Source organism: Diaporthe citri, assembly GCF_014595645.1.
Source record: "Diaporthe citri strain NFHF-8-4 chromosome Unknown scaffold_23, whole genome shotgun sequence".
Taxonomy (NCBI): Eukaryota; Fungi; Ascomycota; class Sordariomycetes; order Diaporthales; family Diaporthaceae; genus Diaporthe; species Diaporthe citri.
The window spans coordinates 64,614-85,188 of NW_025064868.1; the positions used below are offsets into that span (position 1 = coordinate 64,614).

Below are 20,575 nucleotides of genomic sequence, written 5' to 3' on the forward strand. Positions count from 1 at the left end.
CTGTACGTGTAATTGGAACAAAGCAGACATGGCGACAAGATTTGCAAAATTCCGAAGGGTGGGTAGTTTTCAAGATATTATGACCAGGTTTTTACTGATTGAATTAGAAAATGAACCTGATTTTAGGCAGCTATTAAATGTACCTTAGCAGAGAAATGTACAATTTCCAACAATGGTAGAGCTAGATATCAATGCGAAAACTTTGCCACAGATGCAGACTGTTCTATCAAACATGCTGGATCCTTGGTATCAAATCACAAAACGATTTGATCATACGAAAACTTAGATGGGCATGCACTATTCAGCATCCAAATGGGAGGTAGTCAAGTGCGTACATACAAAATTGTTACAGTACGTATAGGTGCAAGCCACGGTAATGCTCTCGGCATTATAACGTCCCTCTTTTATCAGGGTGTCTAGCGCAATAGGCTTTCTTATGCCGTGACAGTTTATAATGCCTCTATAGGGGTTGTAAGTTTGAGCCCGGGCATTGCAAGAAATCTTTCGCCAAAAAAAAAAAAAAAACCAAGTGGATTTCTATAGGTGTATCTCCCCATTAGGAAGAATTAAGCAATGCCAAGACGTAGGGATAACTTAATTTATAATTTTGAAATAATGCCTTTGGATCTATTTCAGGGGGTACCTAGCGGAAAGATAGCAGCAACCTTAATGATAAACCTTAAAAGGGTGGCTACTATTATAGTATATATAAGTGCAAGCCACGGTAATGCTCTCAGCATTACAACGTCCCTCTTTTATCAGGGTGTCTAACGCATTAGGCTTTCTTGTGCCGTGATAAAAATAAATACGCGAGCGGCTGCAATTTACGGCTCGTTGCTCAGGAAGCTTTTATGAAATTCTGAGTTATATTATTTTGCGGCCATGGTCACTGTGAACATTTCATTCAATTTACTTTGATAGAACCATGAGCCGCTTCAACTCAAGTTTTCTTGGCTGTATCAATGACCATCCGCAGTTTCAATCTCGTGTCACCAGCAATTCTCATGGTGGGCATGAAAGCGTTCCTCACATTTCACCAAACAATTGATGCTCATACAATCGAACAGTCGAAGCCGTGCCCGTGGCTCACAACATCCATAGATTGAACGAGAACGCAGCACCGTCTCCATCGTTGAGGGACATAACTGCAATTTCTGTATGATTGACGAAATTTTTGGGAGGGCCGCGTCATCGCAGACCCATTTTGACTGCTCCGAGTCACAGACTTGGTCGAGAACCTGGCGGTATTTTGCGGAGGAGCGCGTGCTCACTTGGCTTCAGAGTCACCGGCGAGGGCGGCCATCACTCACAGCCTCACAGTGACAAGACGGATCTCAGAACTTGACATGATTTTTATTGATCGCAAAGTCGATGATACTGCAACAAATTATGATTTCTACGGACTATTTTTGTTTCGCAATATACGCTCAATACGTGCGTGGCTCGACGTCATCAATTAGCCGAATTTAAGCCGGAGTTAAGTAGATCTCAGCACGGACGGTACGTCACGCACAGGTGCATTCGGCCCATGCAGCTGCCAACGACCCCTGTCCATGTTCGTCCGTTCATTAACCTGGGCAATTATCTGGGGATTTGAAGCTTCACGCGACGCCTCGCTAATACCAACAAACGATTGCGCACCCCATTGATCCGCTGCGAACGTCGATCTAATCCGACAAGCTCCCTCGTTTGTGATACGCCTCCGATAATCCATCTGCGACTCGGACTGAAAAGGGCATGGCATGGAATGAGGCATGGCGAAGGTAGTCAAGTGCAGAGAAGCTTACAGGTTGGGAAGCACCGAGAGCTGCGACCACCACCGGCGCAAGCGACCGCAGCGACTTGAGAGAAGGCCTGGTTCTTTGTCGGAATCAAGATGGCCAGAAGTCCTTTGGTTGAGAGCCCCTTCGAGAACTCCCCTTTCAGCGGGTATGCCAACTCTCCCCAGGTCGCAAACTGGCGGCCCCTTTCTTGGAGGATCTGGCACTAACACCGCCTCTCGTTTAGCATCTTCCTCGCCTGGTGTCTTACCGCACTCGTACTCTCCGTCTTCTTTCTCGGATACTTCAACAGAGCGGTAGCCTCACTCGTGTCCCTCCTGCTCCGATCGTATGTTTGGAACGTGTACGGCATATACATCGACATCAAAGCCCTCCAGATCTCCTTGCTAGCCGGCCGCATATTTATCAAGGGGCTCCGATACCATGGGAACAACGAGACTATCTTTGTACACGATGCATACATAACATGGTCGTACTGGCAATGGCGAGTCCGAGATGCAGATATCGAAAGAGCGAGGGTTGGAATCCAAGATTATGCGCAAGGCAAAAACGACAAGAACTCGAAGCTGCCATGTCGGGTGAACGTCGTTATGTCTGGGCTGGAGTGGTTCATTTACAACCGCAGCGCCGCCTATGACACCGTTTTGGCCGGCTTGGTCGATGATGAAGCCTCTACCACTCCTGTCCCAAAGGAGGAGGAGCATTCCAAGCTGAGGCGGCGCGCTGAAAAGACGTCAAACGTGCCTCCCCGGGACGCCTCGCCACTGAAGTCCACCTCAAATCGAGCGGAGTCAGGAGAGAGCAGTATGAATGGCTTCGGAAAGCCCAAGGCAACCTTCCAGTCCTCGGGGTCAGACGATGACAACGCGGCGTATCAAGACAACTCTGACTCCAAAGACGAACTCCCGCTCTTGCTCCAGTTCTACCCGATCAACCTGCAATGCAACAAGGCTGCCGTGGTCATGGGCAACGAGAACACGCAGGCTATCATGATTGTCAACGCCAAGGGATTTTCAGGTGAGATCGATGCAAGTGCGACCGAAACGCCTGACCCGTACCGCCAGATCTACAAGATCAAACTCGATTCCCCTGTCATTGAGATGAGGGACAATCTAGATTACAGGGAGGATCAAGTCGACAGGGCAGTTCGAGAGAAACAAGTCGCAAAGGATTCCGCTCCTCTGCCAAAGCGCTCATTCTTCCGCCGCTACCGACGTAAAGCCTTATCTCAGCTTCGGGATCTGGTTCCCTTCTGGAGATCGTCTGTCGAGTCGTTCTCTCCGGGGGAACGCACCCCAATCGCTACTGCGGACAGACAAACGCCTGGGTCCAGCCATTGGCAAGGTCTCTCGAGATACCTGGACGACCTCGAACGGAATGAACAATTGCGATGGGCTGGTGTGGAATATGCTGCTGTGAACACGATCATGGACACGCCTGAAGCAACCATCACAATATACTGGGACACCCCGACCCTAGTTGCGCCTCGGCGGCCCGGTACAGTTGAGAAGGCAACAAGGTCCGGCGATGGTGCAAACATCAACGGTGATGATTCGCCTGCCTGGGGCATCAATTTGTCAATCAAAGGCGGCTTCGTTAACTACGGGCCGTGGGCGGATCGCCACCGTGCGGAACTACAACGGGTCTTCTTCCCGGGGCTTTGCAAAGACTCCCAACCAGCTGAGAAGCTTCCGATAGGAGCCAGCAGGGTCCCCACCCAATTCAAATTGTATGTTGAGCTCGATGACGAGGTGACTCTCCGTGTACCGATCCGAGAGGAGTCGAAGAATTGGAGGTTCAGAGGCCAGGAACCTCCCATGAGGACCGACAAGGACCGCGACAAACGCAGCACGAGAAATCGGCTCAAGCAGTCTGATCAAGGTGCCACGGGTGGTTACGAACGTCAATATGGATGGCTTGATGTTAAGATCGCAGCCAATGCTACAATATCGTACTCGATGGACATGGTCGCAAATACCCATGGGTTCTCCAGCTCACTTGACCTTGACTTCCCAAAGACCGAGATTACAAGCAGCATCAACCACGAATTGCTTTGGCGATCCGGCAAGCAGCGCATTTCCTGCGATCTCTCCACGCCTCTTAAGTGGAATGCGCTTCGCCAATGGCGGTTCGATATCACCACCGACGCACTAGAGCTGTTCATTCTCAGAGACCACATCTTCCTCTTGACCGATCTTGTCAATGACTGGTCAAGCGGACCGCCTGCCGAATACCTCGTCTTCACACCTTTCAAGTACTTCCTGGACTTGCATTTCTCGAACCTGAAGCTGTACCTCAATGTGAATGACGGCAACATCATCAACAAGCCGACAGACCCCGAGGACAACGCGTATATCATTGTCACGAGCCCCCTGCTGGAGTCGAGTACATGCATCTCACTTGACAAATTTCGGCCGTCTCGAAGCATGGTTCCCTTCGATGTCCGCGCCGAAGAGGCGTTTATCAGCTTGCACGTTCCGCCATGGAATACCCAAGCGAGCTTTGTCAAATCTATGTCCGTTGGTCATCTGGAGAATCTGGTTGTTGATGGCCAGTACCATTACAATGCTGGAACTTCCCCAGCATTGACAGACACGCTCGTTGTCAACGTGAACGGACAGTCTCCTGTAGTCCACCTCTACGGATTTGTCATTAGGTATGTCATGAAATTGAAGGACAACTACTTCGGCGACGACATGCATTTCAAGACATTGGAAGAATATCAAGAGATGCTTGATGCGAAAGAGAAAAACCCTGACGCGGAGCTCGCTGCAAAGCCGCCGTTCAAGAAGTCCAATGACATGGATGTGATGTTGAGTGTCAGACTTGATGACCCCAAGCTGTTTTTGCCTGCCAATCTTTATTCCTCGGAAAACAACGTGCAGATCGACGGGACACATCTCTCTGCAGACCTACGGTTCACGAATTACTACATGGATTTGGACTTGGTTATCAGCCCACTCCACTTATCCTTGGGACACGGCGAAAGTGGCCAAGAGACGCCTCTCAGTGCAACCACCACCACTCAGATGTTTATTGACGGCATCACCGTCTATGGACATCGTGTATTTGGATTGCCGCCAACAGAGCCGACATATCTCTGCAATTGGGACTTAGGCATTGGTGCTATTACCGGAGAGTGCACTGCTGATTTCCTCACTGCCCTTATGCGAGGAGGGAAAGCCTTTGGCCTCAGCTTTGACGACGACGAGAATGCGTTGGTCCCTAGTTCGTCAGTCATCCTGTACGATGTAACATTCCTACGCGTTGCGGTGCTGTCCGTCCGGCTGTGGCTTCACGTTGAAGAGGCCGCCTTCCTCTTCTCGACCGGCTCTATTGATGTCAACTTTAATGACTGGGCGAGATCGCACTATTCCAAACGAGCCAATGTCAAGATACCGGATATCCAGCTATCTTGTGTGAATGCCGAGTCTGCGTCCAGGCAACGATCGAGGTCCTATGATACAGTCGAGACAAACCTCTTGGTTCGAACGAGTATCCACCTGGCGAGCATAGCACGGAAGTTTGACTTCTCCAATGAGCGCAAGCTTCAGCAAGAGCTCATTAGACGTGAAGATCAGAGGAGCTTGCGGACCCCTTTCCTCCTTCAGCCGGGTCTCCTCGGCAATTTCACCCCAGAACCAATCGACCCTATGGCTCAGCCTGTGCCACCTGTACCGCAGCCAACGGGCGAGGAGGACGTGCCATACGATAAAGTCTCCTTGTTATCCAGCGGCACATCGCAACACCTTAGGGGCCTCAAGCACAAATCATCCTTCCTGAGCGTATCAAGTTCGAGCCAAAGCAGCATCAAACGACCCTTGAGCTCTCGGCAGTCTTCGCGCCATTCGAGGCTGCCGGAAGGACTCCGGCCTCTGACAGCAATCGGGCAGCAGAGCCTACACCGCAGGGATCCTTCAGCATCCACCGGTCGTCACTCGGCTTTTTACAGTGCGTACGCTGATGTTGCAGACAGAAGAGACCAGGTTCACAACACGGTGGCGTTCTCCAGTCAATACTTTGCACCATACTTCCCTCTCGAGACAGTCCAGCCAGACATCACAGAGACTCTCGAGACTAGCATCGAAACGGACGAGGAAGCCGCTGGCTCAGCCACGGCTTTCGACCTAGAGGATGTTGACCCAGCTAACATGAAAGAAGATAGCGCGTACTCGAGTCTGATGGTAGAGCTGCCCGCGGGATTAACGGCATTCCTCAATCCGATTGCTGTCAAGAGCATATCTTCGCTTATCTCTGCGCTCCAACCTTCGAATCCGGAGGACATACTCGATTCCTTGCAGGTCGATGCAATGGGCGACATTTTCTCCAAACAAAGCAAGAAGAAGATGCAAGGAAAATTCAGCGACCTAATGCTGAGGATACCCAAGGCAAATTTGAGATTCGTCAATGCGTCTGAATTGGACTCATCGGAACCACCTCAAGAGGAAGAGGACCAGTACGATGCCCACGTGAGCGACCTCGTGCTCACAACCAGGACTCAGAGCTCGTGGGAAGATCCTTTCGACTTTACCACCATCCAGGAGAAGAGCTCATTCCACGTGAGACTTGGTGTCCTCGAGCTTTCAGCAGCTGAGCGTCTCGCCTCGCACCTTGATACGCATGCAGCTGTCAAGGCACAAGTCGAGAATGTTATGATCTCCATGGGTACTAAAGATATGACATACCTCGATGGAGAAGTCGGAAGCATAACCAGCAGCATATCGTCAGAAAAGATTGAGTATCTCGCATCGCTCATTCGCCGAACGACCACACTGGCGACTGAATTGGAGAAAGTGTTCACGCCAACGCTCGCTCGCGAGGGCAGGCTCATCAAGTATTTGACTTACAAGCTTGTGAGCGAAGGACATGATGCTATTGATCCGACATTTTTGATCCGACCGTCAGCTGTCCTACGATCCGCGAAGGAGCACCTGCGAACCTACGACTCGTGGAAGCTCGTTGCCCGGTTGAGACAGATGTGGACCGCGTTGAACCCAAACAGCAAAGAGCGACTGGAGCTGGATTGCCTGGGCTCTGAATTTGAGTTTCCTGCGGACGTTCGGCAGCAGGTCGTGCACGCTTTTGAACGTTGGAGGAATTGGGATCTCAGCAGTATAACTAATTCGGAGCTCGTACAAAACATATTCGGCAAGGATGTCAGCACAAAACCACCATCGCACGACACAGATATGGCATTCCTCGCTGTCATGCGCCTCCGCGACACACAATTCGTACTCGACCCTGGTCCGAAGCAGAATGAGATCGTTTTAACGGATGTCACTGCCAGGTTCCAGGACAGGAACTTGTCGAATTCGGAGGCCAGCCCAGAATCTGGGGCCGAAGCGGCCTCCATCACAATGCTCAATGTCTACTGCGGCGAAGCTGCAATAAGACTGAACTGGGATCTGTGCGAGCTCGCCGAGGATGTTTTGAAGCTTTTCACCAGACTGCAGAGCCAGAAGGAAGCTCGAGCTGAAGAGACCGCCAAACCCTCTTCGAAGTCGGTTGGCAAGCCTCTCCATGCCGTGATGTCCATCGGCCGCGGCGAGATAGCATTCGATGCTATCAACCTCAATTCAGTATCTCTTGCTGATGGCATGAAGGCGTCTGCGCTCGTCCGACATGACTCCAAAGATGTCACTGACACGGACTTTGTCCTTAGTTGTGAGGCCTTCACATCTCGCCTACGCAGCCACACTCAAGTCATCGGTGTCTTCCAGCTGCGTGATCCGGCTGTGATTGTCTCCCACACGTTACAGGCCACAGAGACGACTGATTCCCATGTGATCAAAGCCTCGGCAAGCAGCAAAAAGCTTTCTTTTGCAATCCAGCAAGACCCAATCGGTCTGTTGGAAGTCCTCGATCTCGTGATCAGGGATGAAGCAGCGCAACTCTACCGATTGAAGAGCCATTTGCCATCTTCATCATCACCAAAGCCTAAGCAACCACAACCAAAGATCAAGGACAGGCTGTCATCGTTCAGAGTGAATCTTGCCTTGTTCCTGGATGAGTACTACATCAGCGTTCCTCTGCTGCAGTCCTTGACGTATCGTGTGTCAGGCGTTGTCGCTCGTGCTGCCATGGCCGCCAACTTTGGAAAGGAAATTATCTTTGATTTCGACGTCAAGGAGAACTCCCACGAGATTCAGATCAGAGTCAATAACAAGCCGCGGTCTCTATCACTCCTTCAAATACCCCCAACCAATGGAAGGGTGACGACTCTCATGAGCGAGGGCGAGACCCACGTCAGCACATTTGCGTCGATTGAGCTCATCCAGCTGGACGCGTCTGCAGTCTACAGCTTGCTCGGCGCCTTGAATAGGCCTGAAATATCAAGCTCGGTTGATGACATCCAAGAACAGGTGCAGCTTATCCAAAGACATATTCGTGAGACCTTCGACACTGGCCAGGGATCACCTACTCCACAGCATGATAACATGCCGACGGATGACCCAAAGACGGCCTTGGTGTATATCGCTCATGTCACCTGTGAGGGTCTCGAGATATTTGGAAACTCGCCCCTGAAGTCGGCCGCAGAGCCATTGGCCCACATTCTCTTCCACCTGGGTGGCGTTCACTTGCGAATCGGCAATCGGCCAGAGGCTCATAGGCCAATCCTGGATTTCCCAGAGGTACATGTCAACCTACGGCAGATTGAAATGGAGATCGCCAGAGGCACAGAGGCCGACGTTCGAACTTGCGGCAGGTTGGCTTTTGGCGCCCTTATCACGGCGACCTCAAAGGCTGCAGAAGATGGGTCCGAACAGAGACATTTCAACGTTGCTACCGATGGCTTTGACGTGATTCTCTCTCCAGAGACCATTTCCACGGCTGTCGACGTCCTCGGGTATATGGGTGACAAGATCAAGGACCTTGACACATCCCGCGAGCTCGAACTGCTGCGCAAGCTGAGGCAGACCAAGCCCAAGATCACCATCAACGATGAGCAAGGACAAGAAGAGACAGACTTCCTTGACTCCTTCCTCTCCACAATCAGGTACAACTTTGAGATTCGCAAAATGCAGATCTGCTGGCTTGTCCTGACTGGGAGTGAGGAGCCTGTGGAAGGCAAGGAGGACCTGGTCTTTACGTGGGACAAGATCGAGCTGGGCACGCGCACAAGAAATTCTGCCAGACTTACGATCGAGAACTTCCAGGTGCAGACGGTTCCAATCGGCCAGGACAAGAGGCTGCGGTCTGCTAACTCAGCACTGATGCCTGAGGTGGTCTTCAATGTGGCTTATGTATCCACATCGAATACTCGCCGCATGGCTTTCCAGGCTGTTGGCAAGTCTCTGAACCTGCGTCTCACATCTGGATTTGTCATCCCCGTGTCTAACGTGGCTGACTCCATCAACTTGTCCGTCAAAAATGTACGAAAGGCCTCACAACACTGGAATCCACCAAGGAGACCAAGTCAAGCAGCGGCATCAGCAGAGAAGCCAGCAGAGCCACGCAAGGCTTTGTTTGGAAACAAGAGGATGGAATCGTTCCTAGTCGACGCGGACTTCGCTGGAGCTGTCGTCTACTTAGCCGCGAAGAAGGAAGTCGACGACACTTTCCGTTCATCGAGGGCGACGCGCGCTGGTCTAGCCGGTAAATATGGGCAATTCACTGCCGACGACACCGGCAGCAGTACGGTCATGAAGTCTCCAGGTGTCGCATTCAAGGTTGAGTACAGAGATCCCGGTAACGAGGATCCCTCTCTGTATGGCGAAATCAAAATCGACGCCTCGAGCAACACGCTTTACCCATCGTTCGTCCCTCTGGTGCTAGACATGACGTCGAGCATCAAGGAAGTCCTCGCGAACGAGTCGGACAAGAACGTCGAGCCGCAGCAAGCCCTTGCTAAGACTAAGGCTGCCCAGGAGGACTACCTGCTTGATCCGAGTGCCGTCATCGGCCGACTGAAGCTGAATTTGGGTCTGCGTATCTGCAAGCAGGAGTTCACACTGAGCTGTCAACCCATCGCACGCGTGGCGGCGTCGGCTGCCTTCGACGACATGTACTTCACTGTCAATACTGTCGCCTCTGCTGACCAAGGGAATTTCTTTGCTATGTCGGGAGCCATTGCCAATCTCCACGCCTCTGTCCGCCATGTGTACTCACGGGAAGAGACAGGTCAGTTCAACGTGGACTCGATTGTCTTGTCTCTGATGAACAGCAAGCACGTTAGCGGCATCAGCGGCGTGTCGGCTATCCTGAAGTTTAGTCCTATGGAGGTTTCTGTCAACGCAAAGCAGCTCCAGGACTTCCTGCTCTTCAGGGAGATCTGGATACCGCGGGACGTCCGCCAGACTTCGACGAATCCGATGGCTAAGCTGCAGACGGAGACGTCCCAAGGACCACAGGGGCATCTGGTGCAGAGATACCAGCAGGTAGCTGCCACTGCAGCTTTCCCCTGGACGGCTACGATATCCATGTCTGCTCTGGTGATCAATGTCGATCTTGGCCAAGCAATTGGAAAGTCCAAGTTCGCCATCAACGAGTTCTGGGTTTCGTCCAAGAAATCTTCGGACTGGGAACAAAACCTTTGCCTAGGTTTTGAAAGAATAGGGGTTGACAGCCAGGGCCGCATGAGCGGTTTCGTGGCCATGCGCGACTTCAAGCTCCGAACCGCGATCCAATGGCCACAGAGAGAGCGGGCCCTGAATGAGACCCCCATGATTCAAGCTTCAGTCACGTTCAGTCAGTTCCGCATCAAGGCTGCGTTCGACTACCAGGCCTTCCTCGTCGCCGACATCACCTCAATGAAGTTCCTCATGTACAATGTCAGGAGATCACAAGGGCACCGGTGACCGGCTCGTGGCCACCTTCGACGGCGAGGCGGTACAGATATTCGGAACCACGACGTCTGCCGCACAAGGAGTCGCCCTGTACCAGGCGTTTACGAAACTCGTAGCAGAGCGCAAAGCCAGCTTCCAGACATCTCTCAAGGAGATTGAGAAGTTCATGAAGAGGAGCTCGATAGCTTCGAGCACTGCAACGATTCAGAGGCCGTCCATTTCCAAGGCTCAAGGCGATGAAGTCTTAGCGAAAGCACCCATCTCCCTCGACACCGACGTCGTGGTGACGCTCAAGGCGCTCAACCTCGGCGTCTTCCCCACCACCTTCTCTGACCACCAGGTCTTCAAGATGGAGGCGCTCAACGCACAAGCCCGCTTCGCCGCGTCGATTGACGACCGGCGCGTGCACAGCATCCTGGGTCTGACGCTGGGTCAGCTGCGGATCGGCCTGGCAGGTGTGCGGACGATCGAGGCGCCCAAGGCGCTGAGCGAGCTGACGGTCGAAGACGTGGCGGCGTCGGCGACGGGCTCGCGGGGCGGGACGATCCTCAAGGTGCCCAAGGTGGAGGCGGTGATGCAGACGTGGCAGAGCCCGCAGTCGAGGCACATCGACTACATCTTCAAGAGCGCGTTCGAGGGCAAGGTCGAGGTCGGGTGGAACTACAGCCGCATCTCGTACATCCGAGGCATGTGGGCCAACCACACGAAGACCCTCGCCCAGGCCTACGGCAGGGAGGTGGTGCTCCCGTCCGCAATCAAGGTCACGGGCGTGCTGCCCGAGCCGCAGAAGCAGGCCGGGCTGGCGCCGCCGGCGGACGAAGGTGACACTGCCACCAAAGGGAACAACAACAACAACAAGGATGCCGAAGGGGAGGAGGAGGAGAAGAAGAAGAAGGCGCAGCAGGGCAAGATCACGGCCGAGGTGGACCTCCCGCAGTCCAAGTACGAGTACAACCCGCTGGAGCCGCCCATCATCGAGACGCCGCAGCTGCGCGACATGGGCGAGGCGACGCCGCCGCTCGAGTGGATCGGCCTGCACCGCGACCGCCTGCCGAACCTGACGCACCAGATCGTCATCGTCAGCCTGCTCGAGCTGGCCGGGGAGGTGGAGGACGCGTATGGCAGGATCCTGGGGAGCTCGTGATGGTGGAGTATTGTGAAGAGACCCGGGGGGGGGGGGGGTCCAGATTGGAGTGGTCAGTCGCGCTGCATACGGATAATGGAGCGCAGATTGTTCTTTTGTTAGGAGTTGGTGGGGTTGATTCAGCCTTGAGCATAGCATGCGGGACGCAACACAGCGTGGGAAAATGGTGTTTAGCATTGTATAGCCATTTTTTAATCTAACTAATCTGATTCTGTGAGATCCCGTACCCGTTCCGCACTTTGCAACATCCGTTGCTCGGTTCTCTTTGCTCGTTACTGTCTTTGTGATAATCTTCTCCCCCGAATCGTATTCCGACCTTTTCTACGAACTGCCCTTGGGAAGACCGGACAGGGCCTGTTGTGTGTACCCGGTATCGCCAGGTATGGCCTCGAATCAACAGGTCTCGACTCCCTGGGTGATTCACCGGGTGGCTTGGAGTCTTGCTTCTCTTGCCTCCTGCCTCGTCCTGTTTTCTCCACTGTTCCCCGTTGATTTGCTGCCTAAGTGAGTCTGTGTGTGCATATTGTCTCAATGCCTTTTCTTCTGATATGCAACGTCGGCAGTCGCCGTCTTGTCCCATGATCACTTTCTTGTTCAAATATCTAGTTTCCAAATTTGGGTTCTCATTCGCAAGTCAATAAGTTTTACCAATAAATTTACAACGCTCCCATGATGCAGTCATCTCTATCCCATCCAAGTGCCAACACATCTATCTGTCGTGCCACACGTTAAAAAAGTATATGCAAATCAAGTAATGTTTAAGAAGTGAAACGTAGGACCCTCCTCTGGCCCTCTTTCCGCCCCCCTTACAGCACATTTACCGCCCCAGCACGACTCTTTCACCTTTAATCTTGCTAGCCACTTGGAATGCAGCGGGCTGCTGGCCCAGCTGCGTCAGGCTCCGATGTAGCCCGTGATGCCCGCCGGGTCCCCTCTCCTCCTCGTTGCTCGGTGGTTGTGGTATGCCGCCCTTAACGGCGCACACCGCGGCGAAGTCGAGCGTGGGGTACCCGCAGCGCTGGGGCCGGCGCTTAGAGATGCGGGCGGTGGCGATGATCATGGCAGTGCAGAGTGTCAACAGCACGCCCGATATGAGGCCGAAGAGCCAGCGCGAGGTCGAGCCCGCGATGACCTGGTGGCTCATGATAGCGAGGGACAGGGTCGTGTACATGTCGTCGCTCAGGCCCTTGCGTGGCGTGTCGAGCTCGAAGATGGACGGCTTAGAGAAGTAGTTGGCGTGGAAGTAGTTGAAGGGCACGCTCATGGCCTTCCTGATGGCCTTCAGGCTCAGCTTCTTGGCGACCTCGTTGTCGTTGATCGGAAGCGCGGTGACGGCGTAGACAGCGAGTGCGGAGTTGTCGCCCTTCATGGTGGACTTGGAGTTGGGGATGGTGCTGCTGTTCGTTGTCGTCGCGGGGCTGAAGCCCGGGACCACTGCGGACAGCGCTAGCATGTACTCTTCCAGCTTGACGATTTTCTGCACGGGAGGGGTTAAATTGGTGACGGAGAGGATGGAGAAGTTTCCTCGGTCGTAGTTCACCGTGCCGTAGCGGTCATAGACAAAGAGAGATGACACCATCACAAGTGGGCTCCACCACGTGGTGTCCTCTAGGCAGGCTTTCTTGGCTTGTACAGCGAGTGGGCAGTACGAGGAACCTAATTGATAGATGTTACTAAGCGTCCATGGGAACTGAGCGCAGGTTAGAGGCAATTGTGCTTACCAAATAGTAGCTCCTTGTCTGATCCCACAGCAGTACACCAGTACGAAGCTGCTGCTGCTGTGCCGATCAGGTAGCAGTTGCCGTTGTCATATAGACCATCGATGTCGTGCACTGTGCCATATTCAAGATGCAAAATGCGTGTCTTGGGGACCACGTAGGCTGTCGAATCCGGCAACTTGGTGAGGTCATCCTTCTGCGGTGAGATGCTGACGATGCCACCGGTTAACAAGTGCGACTCGGCACAGGGCGTCCAGCTATGATCAGTGGCTGAAACTGTGCAGAGGCCCTCTCCGCGGCCAAGAGAATCCATGCTGAATGAGTCTCGGTCTGACCATGCCGGGGTACCCATCTGCACCAGCAAAGCCGTGGACGACACGGAGTCAATGTGGCTAATATAAGAGGCATTGAATTCGCCAATGCCGGCGGAAATGGGGTAGGTATCCTGCGGGAAGAAGACGAGCTCGATGGCGATGTCACCCATCAGGATGATACCCGGTAGTGGGATGGTGCAAATGACCATGAGACGAAAGAGGCTGGAGTACTTTTGTTTCCAGTCAGCCGTCGCCAGCAGACGCAACAGACCCCAGACGCCCGTGCCTGAGTCCATGCCAACAAAGTGCAACAGGCTGACTCCTTCTGGACGCGATGCCAGGGCCCACTGTAGATCCTCCACTACGACCACGACAAGGGCGGCCATTAGGAGAGCGCAGGCCTCGGTGAGTATTCGCAAGATCAAAATCGCATTGGCCGAAGACGTCGTGAAGAATTTGTCCTTCATCAAGGCCGTGGCCGAACCTGTCGAATAGAAACCAGCCAGGATTACCATGATCAGTGCCAACAGCAGAAGACATAGTGTCCACCAGCCAAAGCGGCTGCTCTGCTCCATGTTGACGCTAAGTCGGCGGGATCGTAGTGAGGTGGTGTCATCGTTATCGTGGCCATCAGTCGAAAATGCACCCAGAATGCTTTCTCGTGAAGGCGTAGGCGGGTGGAGAAAGTTCTGGTTGTAATGCGATTCTGGCTCTCTCGGGACATCGTCATACTCAGGGGCTGGTACCTTCTCGACCTTGACAGTTGGCCATTCCTTGGGGGTATCCCCAATGGCTGTTGGTTGCTGGCGCCAGTCTGCAAAGTCGCCGCCGTTCTTCCTCTCGGTCCAATCCACTGAATCAACTGTACTAGTTCGTGTCGGCCAGTACTGCCGGGAGTTGAAGGTACGCGTTTGATTTGACCAATCCGCAAACTCCACGGTTGACTTCCGTGCTGGTGCTTCCCTGGACTCAAGCTGCGGGGACGCCCGGATCCGGTCATTCATGTCGTTGAGTTGTATCGTCTCAAAAGCCGGAATCATCGGGGCCTTGGACGATCTTGAGCCGATCCTGTCGGGGCCACCATATGGCGTCGATGCCGAATCCTCGCGAATCCAGCTGCCCCCACTGTTAAATCGATCCGGTCGATCCATAGCGAGTGATACTGGGGGCGCCAACGCCCTGCGTCGACCTTGAGAAGTGAAATGTGGTTGGGGTAACGAACGTGTGTGGTGTAGAATCGAGCTACGGGTCAAGATTGGCGCGTGATAGAATTTGATGTGTAGAAGAGGTTAGATTCTACCCCAGATGGAATAGGACGGAGATTTCCACCGTCGTCCCAACTTCTCCATCGCGGCTTGACTAGCGAGGGCCGCTTCTGCTGTTTTTCAGCTGGAATATTGAATCAAGCATCTCCTTTGTTTCACAATGTGAGGACAACAACAGAAAAGGGACGGGGCCCGTTGAAGCGATCATGTCGCTTCAGCATAGGCACGAGTCATACCCCATGGAGGCTATTCCAGGACCACACTTGTGGAGCTGGGAGTCCCGACAACTTCCAACACCGGTATGTTGCTCGCATCCTTCTCCAGGTCGGCCCTGGCAGAGAAGAGTAGCAATGGTGGACTCGCGCAAACCGGATGCGGTGGGTTCCAGGTCGGAACACCAAGAAGGGGCTTCTGAGGCCGATGGGTTGAGACGCTGGATAGGAGAGGAACTGTCCGAGGGAGAGCGTTCATCCTGTCTTTCGGGGGTACCGGCGTGTTGGAACAGAACCTGACACTCCCAACGAAATAATAAAAATAAAAATAAAAATAAAAATAAAATGGAAATGGCGAGAGGACCCCTGGAGCAAACGTGTCCGGCCCCGGCTTCTTGGTTGCCAGGAACCAGGTGCGCGTTACCAGGAGACACGTGCACACGTGGGGGACACCGGGAGACCCTTGTAGATGGAATGCTTTCCACGAGAATCAATCTCAAAGGGGCGGCTCACCTGAACGAGAAAACTTGCTGACTGCGTGGCCTGGTATTGGGGTGTTGGTGGGTGCTGACTCTGGCCCGCAGTGTCCTGAGCCCGTCGTGGGGCTATATACAGTTACACACTGCATATGCAGTTGCACACTGCGCAACCGATCCTGTGCACACACACACACCCAGGCATGTAGGTTGACCGGCTGTCTGTCTAGAACTTTCTTGAGCCGCAGGCCGGAGACGCGAAAGACCCGAGGCGGTGGGGGGACGGAGCGAGAAGGATAGCAACGGGGAATTACTAGTGCTCATCGTAAGACTTGAGGCCAAGAAGAGTCCCGGGCGCCGGCAGGCGAGAACTGCACGCGGCATGTGGAACGTTCTCTCTCGGTGACTGATGAGCTTGGGCTGGTTGATGGGTCGAGCTTCAATTGTTGGGAGAAGGCTGGTGTAGAATTGGCATGTATTGTATGGAAAGTGGGCTAGAGCTGGACCATGTCGTGACTCTCGCTCGGGGAATTGCCCTCGTCATTGTGGTGGTTGTGGATGAGGCTGTACCGATGTGAGGGAGTGATGAAGTCGCCAAGGACGAGCCGAGCAAGGTTGCTGACTTGCCTGAGCTGACAGCTGTCAGCCAGTCCGACGGGTGGGTGACAGCTGACAGCAACCGTCAAGCAGCCGTCGGTTGGTTGGACCCTGGGCGGCAGGATCGTCACAGAGAGCGGCAGTCAGTTTTTCTGCTCGCTTGAGACCCCGCCAAACAGAGCAAAAGCCAGCAGAAGCGAGGCCGGAGGCGGGTATCTGGAAAATCGTGGGGCTTTGTCAGACTTACCGGTCATGCATTCAAGCAAAAGTCATTGTCGCTGCAGTAAACTGCTGCACGCCACATGCATTCAGGACTGGCTGAGGAACAATAAGCAGCGTCGAATGGCCTCGACAAGTATGTAGCCAGTCCATGTAGTCAACCCCGCCATTGTGCTGCAGCCTACATAGACCATCTAAATACCTACATGGATACAAGGTACATGCGCATGCACATCAGAGGAGAAACCCCCTCCCCCAAGCTCTTTCCGTTGAAACATCAAATCAGCAAGCGCGGGATGCTGCAGGGCCCGATCACACCGTGGGCAAGGCGTGGGCGAGATGGGAAGGTGGGGTGAGCAGCAACATGCGCCGCTCGAGCCAATCGAGGGCCATCGAAAGGAAGGGACGGGACTGGGCGAGGGCTGCTGGGCTCCGACTCGGCCACCGATGAGACAGGCGGACTGACGGACTGACGGGATGACTGACGGTAAGCTTGCTTCCTAAAATCCTCACCACCTTCCGCATCCCGTGTGCCCCGTCCCGTCCCAACTCAATCCCACCTCCACCTCCACAGACTCCCTCCTGCACTTTGTTTCTCCTCCCTTCCTTCTCTCCCTTGCTCCCTTCTGCCCTGCCTTACCCTTAAAGTCTCCAATGGTGTAATCCAGGACTGTTCTTTACGGGGAAGTGCTGATGATCCATTCAATTCCTGTGAGATTGTAACGGTAAGCCGTCACCACCCCGCCCAGCCCTCAGAAAATGTCCTTTTTCCCACTCCCGGCCTGCTTCGCTCGCAGTTGTTTCTGGCCGGCTGCTCTCTGTTCTGAAATTCTGTCTTGGCGCTCTCCCACACGCAAGCATACACATATACACGAGATTAACAATGTCCGCTTCTTCTGTTGCTGGTTCCTGGCTCTCCAAGGCTGTCGTATTCCCGAGCGGCTTGCTCGTCTGGAAACTCCTGGGCGGCCAGTTCTCTGACATTTTCGCTGATATACCAGACCTTCGAGACGATTCCGAATAGCCCCGAAGCTCTTCTCATCTCTCTTTGAGCCACATACGTTTGACTCGACGACGTCATCGTCCCCGCCCTCAAGATGCACATCAAGGAGATGGTTGCCGATGCCGAGAAGACGGCCGCCCCGTCTTTCTCTTTCGAGTACTTCCCGCCGAAAACACTGACCGGCGTGCAAAATCTCTACGACCGTATGGAGCGCATGTACCACTTTGGCCCAAAGTTCATCGACATCACTTGGGGCGCCGGCGGCCGCATAGCCGAGCTGACATGCGAGATGGTCAGCCAGGCCCAGGCCTACTTTGGTCTCGAGACGTGCATGCACCTCACATGCACCGATATGGGGCTTGAGAAGATCAACGACGCCCTGCGCAAAGCATACAAGGCCGGTTGCACCAACATATTGGCACTGAGAGGTGACCCTCCAAGGGACAAGGAGAAGTGGGAGGCTGCCGACGACGGTTTCAGGTACGCAAAGGATCTGGTCGTCCATATACGCAAGACGTACCATGATCACTTCGACATTGGTGTTGCCGGGTACCCAGAGGGTTGCGACGACAACAAGGACGAGGAGCAGCTGTTGGACCACTTGAAGGAGAAGGTGGACGCCGGTGCCACCTTCATCGTCACCCAGATGTTCTACGACGTCGACAACTTCCTCCGCTGGGTTGGCAAGGTTCGAGCCCGTGGAATCGACATTCCCATCATCCCAGGCATCATGCCAATCGCCACCTACTCCAGTTTCCTCAGGAGGGTCAACCACATGAAGTGCAGGGTTCCCCAGGAGTTCATGGATGCCTTGGAGCCTGTCAAGAACGACGATGCCGCCGCTCGAGAAATCGGCAAGACCCTCGTCGCTAACATGTGCCGCAAGATCCTGGCGGCTGGCATTCCTCACCTGCACTTCTACACCATGAACCTGGCCCAGGCCACCCGCATGGTCCTCGAGGAGCTGGACTGGATGCCTTCTGAGCGCAGCCCTGTCAAGCAGGCCTTGCCCTGGAAGCAGTCTCTCGCCCTCGGTCGACGAGATGAGGACGTCCGGCCCATTTTCTGGCGCAACAGGAACAAGTCGTACATTTCAAGGACAATGGACTGGGACGAGTTCCCCAACGGCCGTTGGGGCGACTCGAGGTCTCCTGCCTTCGGCGAGCTGGATGCATACGGTATTGGCTTGACGGGGACGAATGAGGAGAATCGCAAGAAGTGGGGTGAGCCCAAATCGGTCAAGGACGTGGCTACCATGTTCGTCAAGTATCTCAACAACGAGCTTGACCAGCTTCCTTGGAGTGAGTCTCCCCTCACCAGCGAGGCAGACGCCATCAAAGACGACCTCATCGAGCTCAACAAGCGAGGGCTTGTCACAATCAACTCACAGCCTGCCGTCAATGGCGTGAAGTCTTCTCATCCAGTCTACGGATGGGGTCCGTCGAACGGTTTCGTTTACCAGAAGTCATACCTTGAGCTGCTTGTCTCTCCCGATGTGTACCCTGAGCTCATCTCCCGCATTGAGAAGCACCCAGACTTGACGTACTACGCCGTGACCAAGGCAGGTAATCTCGCCACCAACACCCCGTCAGAAGGTCCCAACGCGGTCACATGGGGCGTCTTCCCTGGTAAGGAGATTGTGCAGCCAACCATTGTCGAGTCTATCAGCTTCCTCGCATGGAAGGATGAGGCATTCCGGCTTGGTACGGACTGGGCCAACTGCTTTGAGGCAGGCAGCCCTAGCCGGATTCTGTTGGAGCGCATGATGAGGGATTGGTCTTTGGTCAACATTGGTAAGTTACTGCTCACCTAAATGCTCGCTTTTTCAGTCACAAACCTAATTTGGTCATCAGTGAACAACGACTTCCACCAGCCACGCACTATTTTCGAAGTCATGAGCGGACTGCAGGTCAAGGACCTCGATGTCGAGGTACAACCCGATGGGCCCAAGCCAAACTAATCGCAACAACATCGCAACTACTACAAACAACGACCCCACTTATTTGAGAGGCTTCAACAATGCCTCAACAACAATTAATCAACTGATGAATGATACGACCTGGATTTAACACGACGGAACCTAATCGCTCAGTGCTGCAGTATATACTGCGGTGCAGTCACAGTGTGCATTCGATGCAACACTACATTTACACGAACACCATTTCCTTAACGATATGGGTTGCATGATATGGGGGACACAGCCGGCGTTTCTTGCTTATTCAACATTTTTCAACATTTCAGCAGCAAGCGGCGCAAAGCAAAAAGTGCAGGGGGTGGTTATGTCTTTTTCAACAAAAAAGAAGTTGTGAGAAGAGAGAGCGCAAGAGACAGGAAGGAAGCGTCAAAGAGAAGGAGAAAGGAGCGAAAGCCTCGAAGCGGATCGAGGCAAAAGCATGGAAGGGGTCAAACCCTTGCCTGGCTTGATTAGCCAGGGCAACAGGGATTCCTTCAATTCTGCATATATATTCATTCTCAACGATAGATACCCCAGGGCAGGCAAGGCAGGCAAAGGTCAAAGGCAGCGCGGGCTGGGACGCCCGGGCCCGACGAAACACATCACGGTGCTACGGAGTTCAACATTTCAGAGAGGCTTTTTTCTTCATGGCGAGGGTCAATCTCGTTTCAACAGAGATGACGTCCCGCGGTCATGGGAGAGACAAACGGAGAGGGAAGAGAGGAATGTGGTGAGAAGTAGGGGTGGCGTGGTGATGAGAGCAGGAGACGGCTTCATCGGAGGGAAGGGAAGAAACCAGGCCAAGAAAGTGAAGCGTCTGGCTTGACAGACACAACAAAATACTTGACTTGTTCAACCCTTCTCAATTCATAGCAGGCCCGGAAACCTACTTCGGTGACTCAGATGTGCATGTGCATAGCATTCAGCCCATGTCTGTCCATACCGCCACAAGACAAAAACAGACACCGCGGTACAATGCTAGGTGGCACAGATCAATCCGAAATGGGTTATGCAATTGCCCCCTTTTTTGCTTTCCTAGACCTTGGACCGGCTTGATCGATATTTACGCCTGCTCCATGATGCCATACCATGCTATGCTATGCAGA

General features: G+C 53.6%; 3 protein-coding genes across 3 annotated transcripts; 2 read left to right on the top strand and 1 right to left on the bottom strand.

Moving 5' to 3' along the window:
* Positions 1–1,876: 1,876 nt before the first annotated feature.
* Positions 1,877–11,711, top strand: INS49_007569 (uncharacterized protein; the record flags this gene model as incomplete). Its single annotated transcript, XM_043168332.1, has 3 exons — positions 1,877–1,929; positions 2,074–10,552; positions 10,617–11,711. The coding sequence occupies 3 exons, from the start codon at positions 1,877–1,879 to the stop codon at positions 11,709–11,711; spliced, it is 9,627 nt and encodes a 3,208-aa protein (XP_043016791.1).
* Positions 11,712–12,528: 817 nt separating this feature from the next.
* On the bottom strand, positions 12,529–14,894 carry INS49_007570 (uncharacterized protein; the record flags this gene model as incomplete). Its single annotated transcript, XM_043168333.1, has 2 exons — positions 12,529–13,367; positions 13,433–14,894. The coding sequence occupies 2 exons, from the start codon at positions 14,892–14,894 to the stop codon at positions 12,529–12,531; spliced, it is 2,301 nt and encodes a 766-aa protein (XP_043016792.1).
* Positions 14,895–17,609: 2,715 nt separating this feature from the next.
* On the top strand, positions 17,610–19,475 carry INS49_007571 (uncharacterized protein; the record flags this gene model as incomplete). Its single annotated transcript, XM_043168334.1, has 2 exons — positions 17,610–19,308; positions 19,369–19,475. The coding sequence occupies 2 exons, from the start codon at positions 17,610–17,612 to the stop codon at positions 19,473–19,475; spliced, it is 1,806 nt and encodes a 601-aa protein (XP_043016793.1).
* Positions 19,476–20,575: the final 1,100 nt, after the last annotated feature.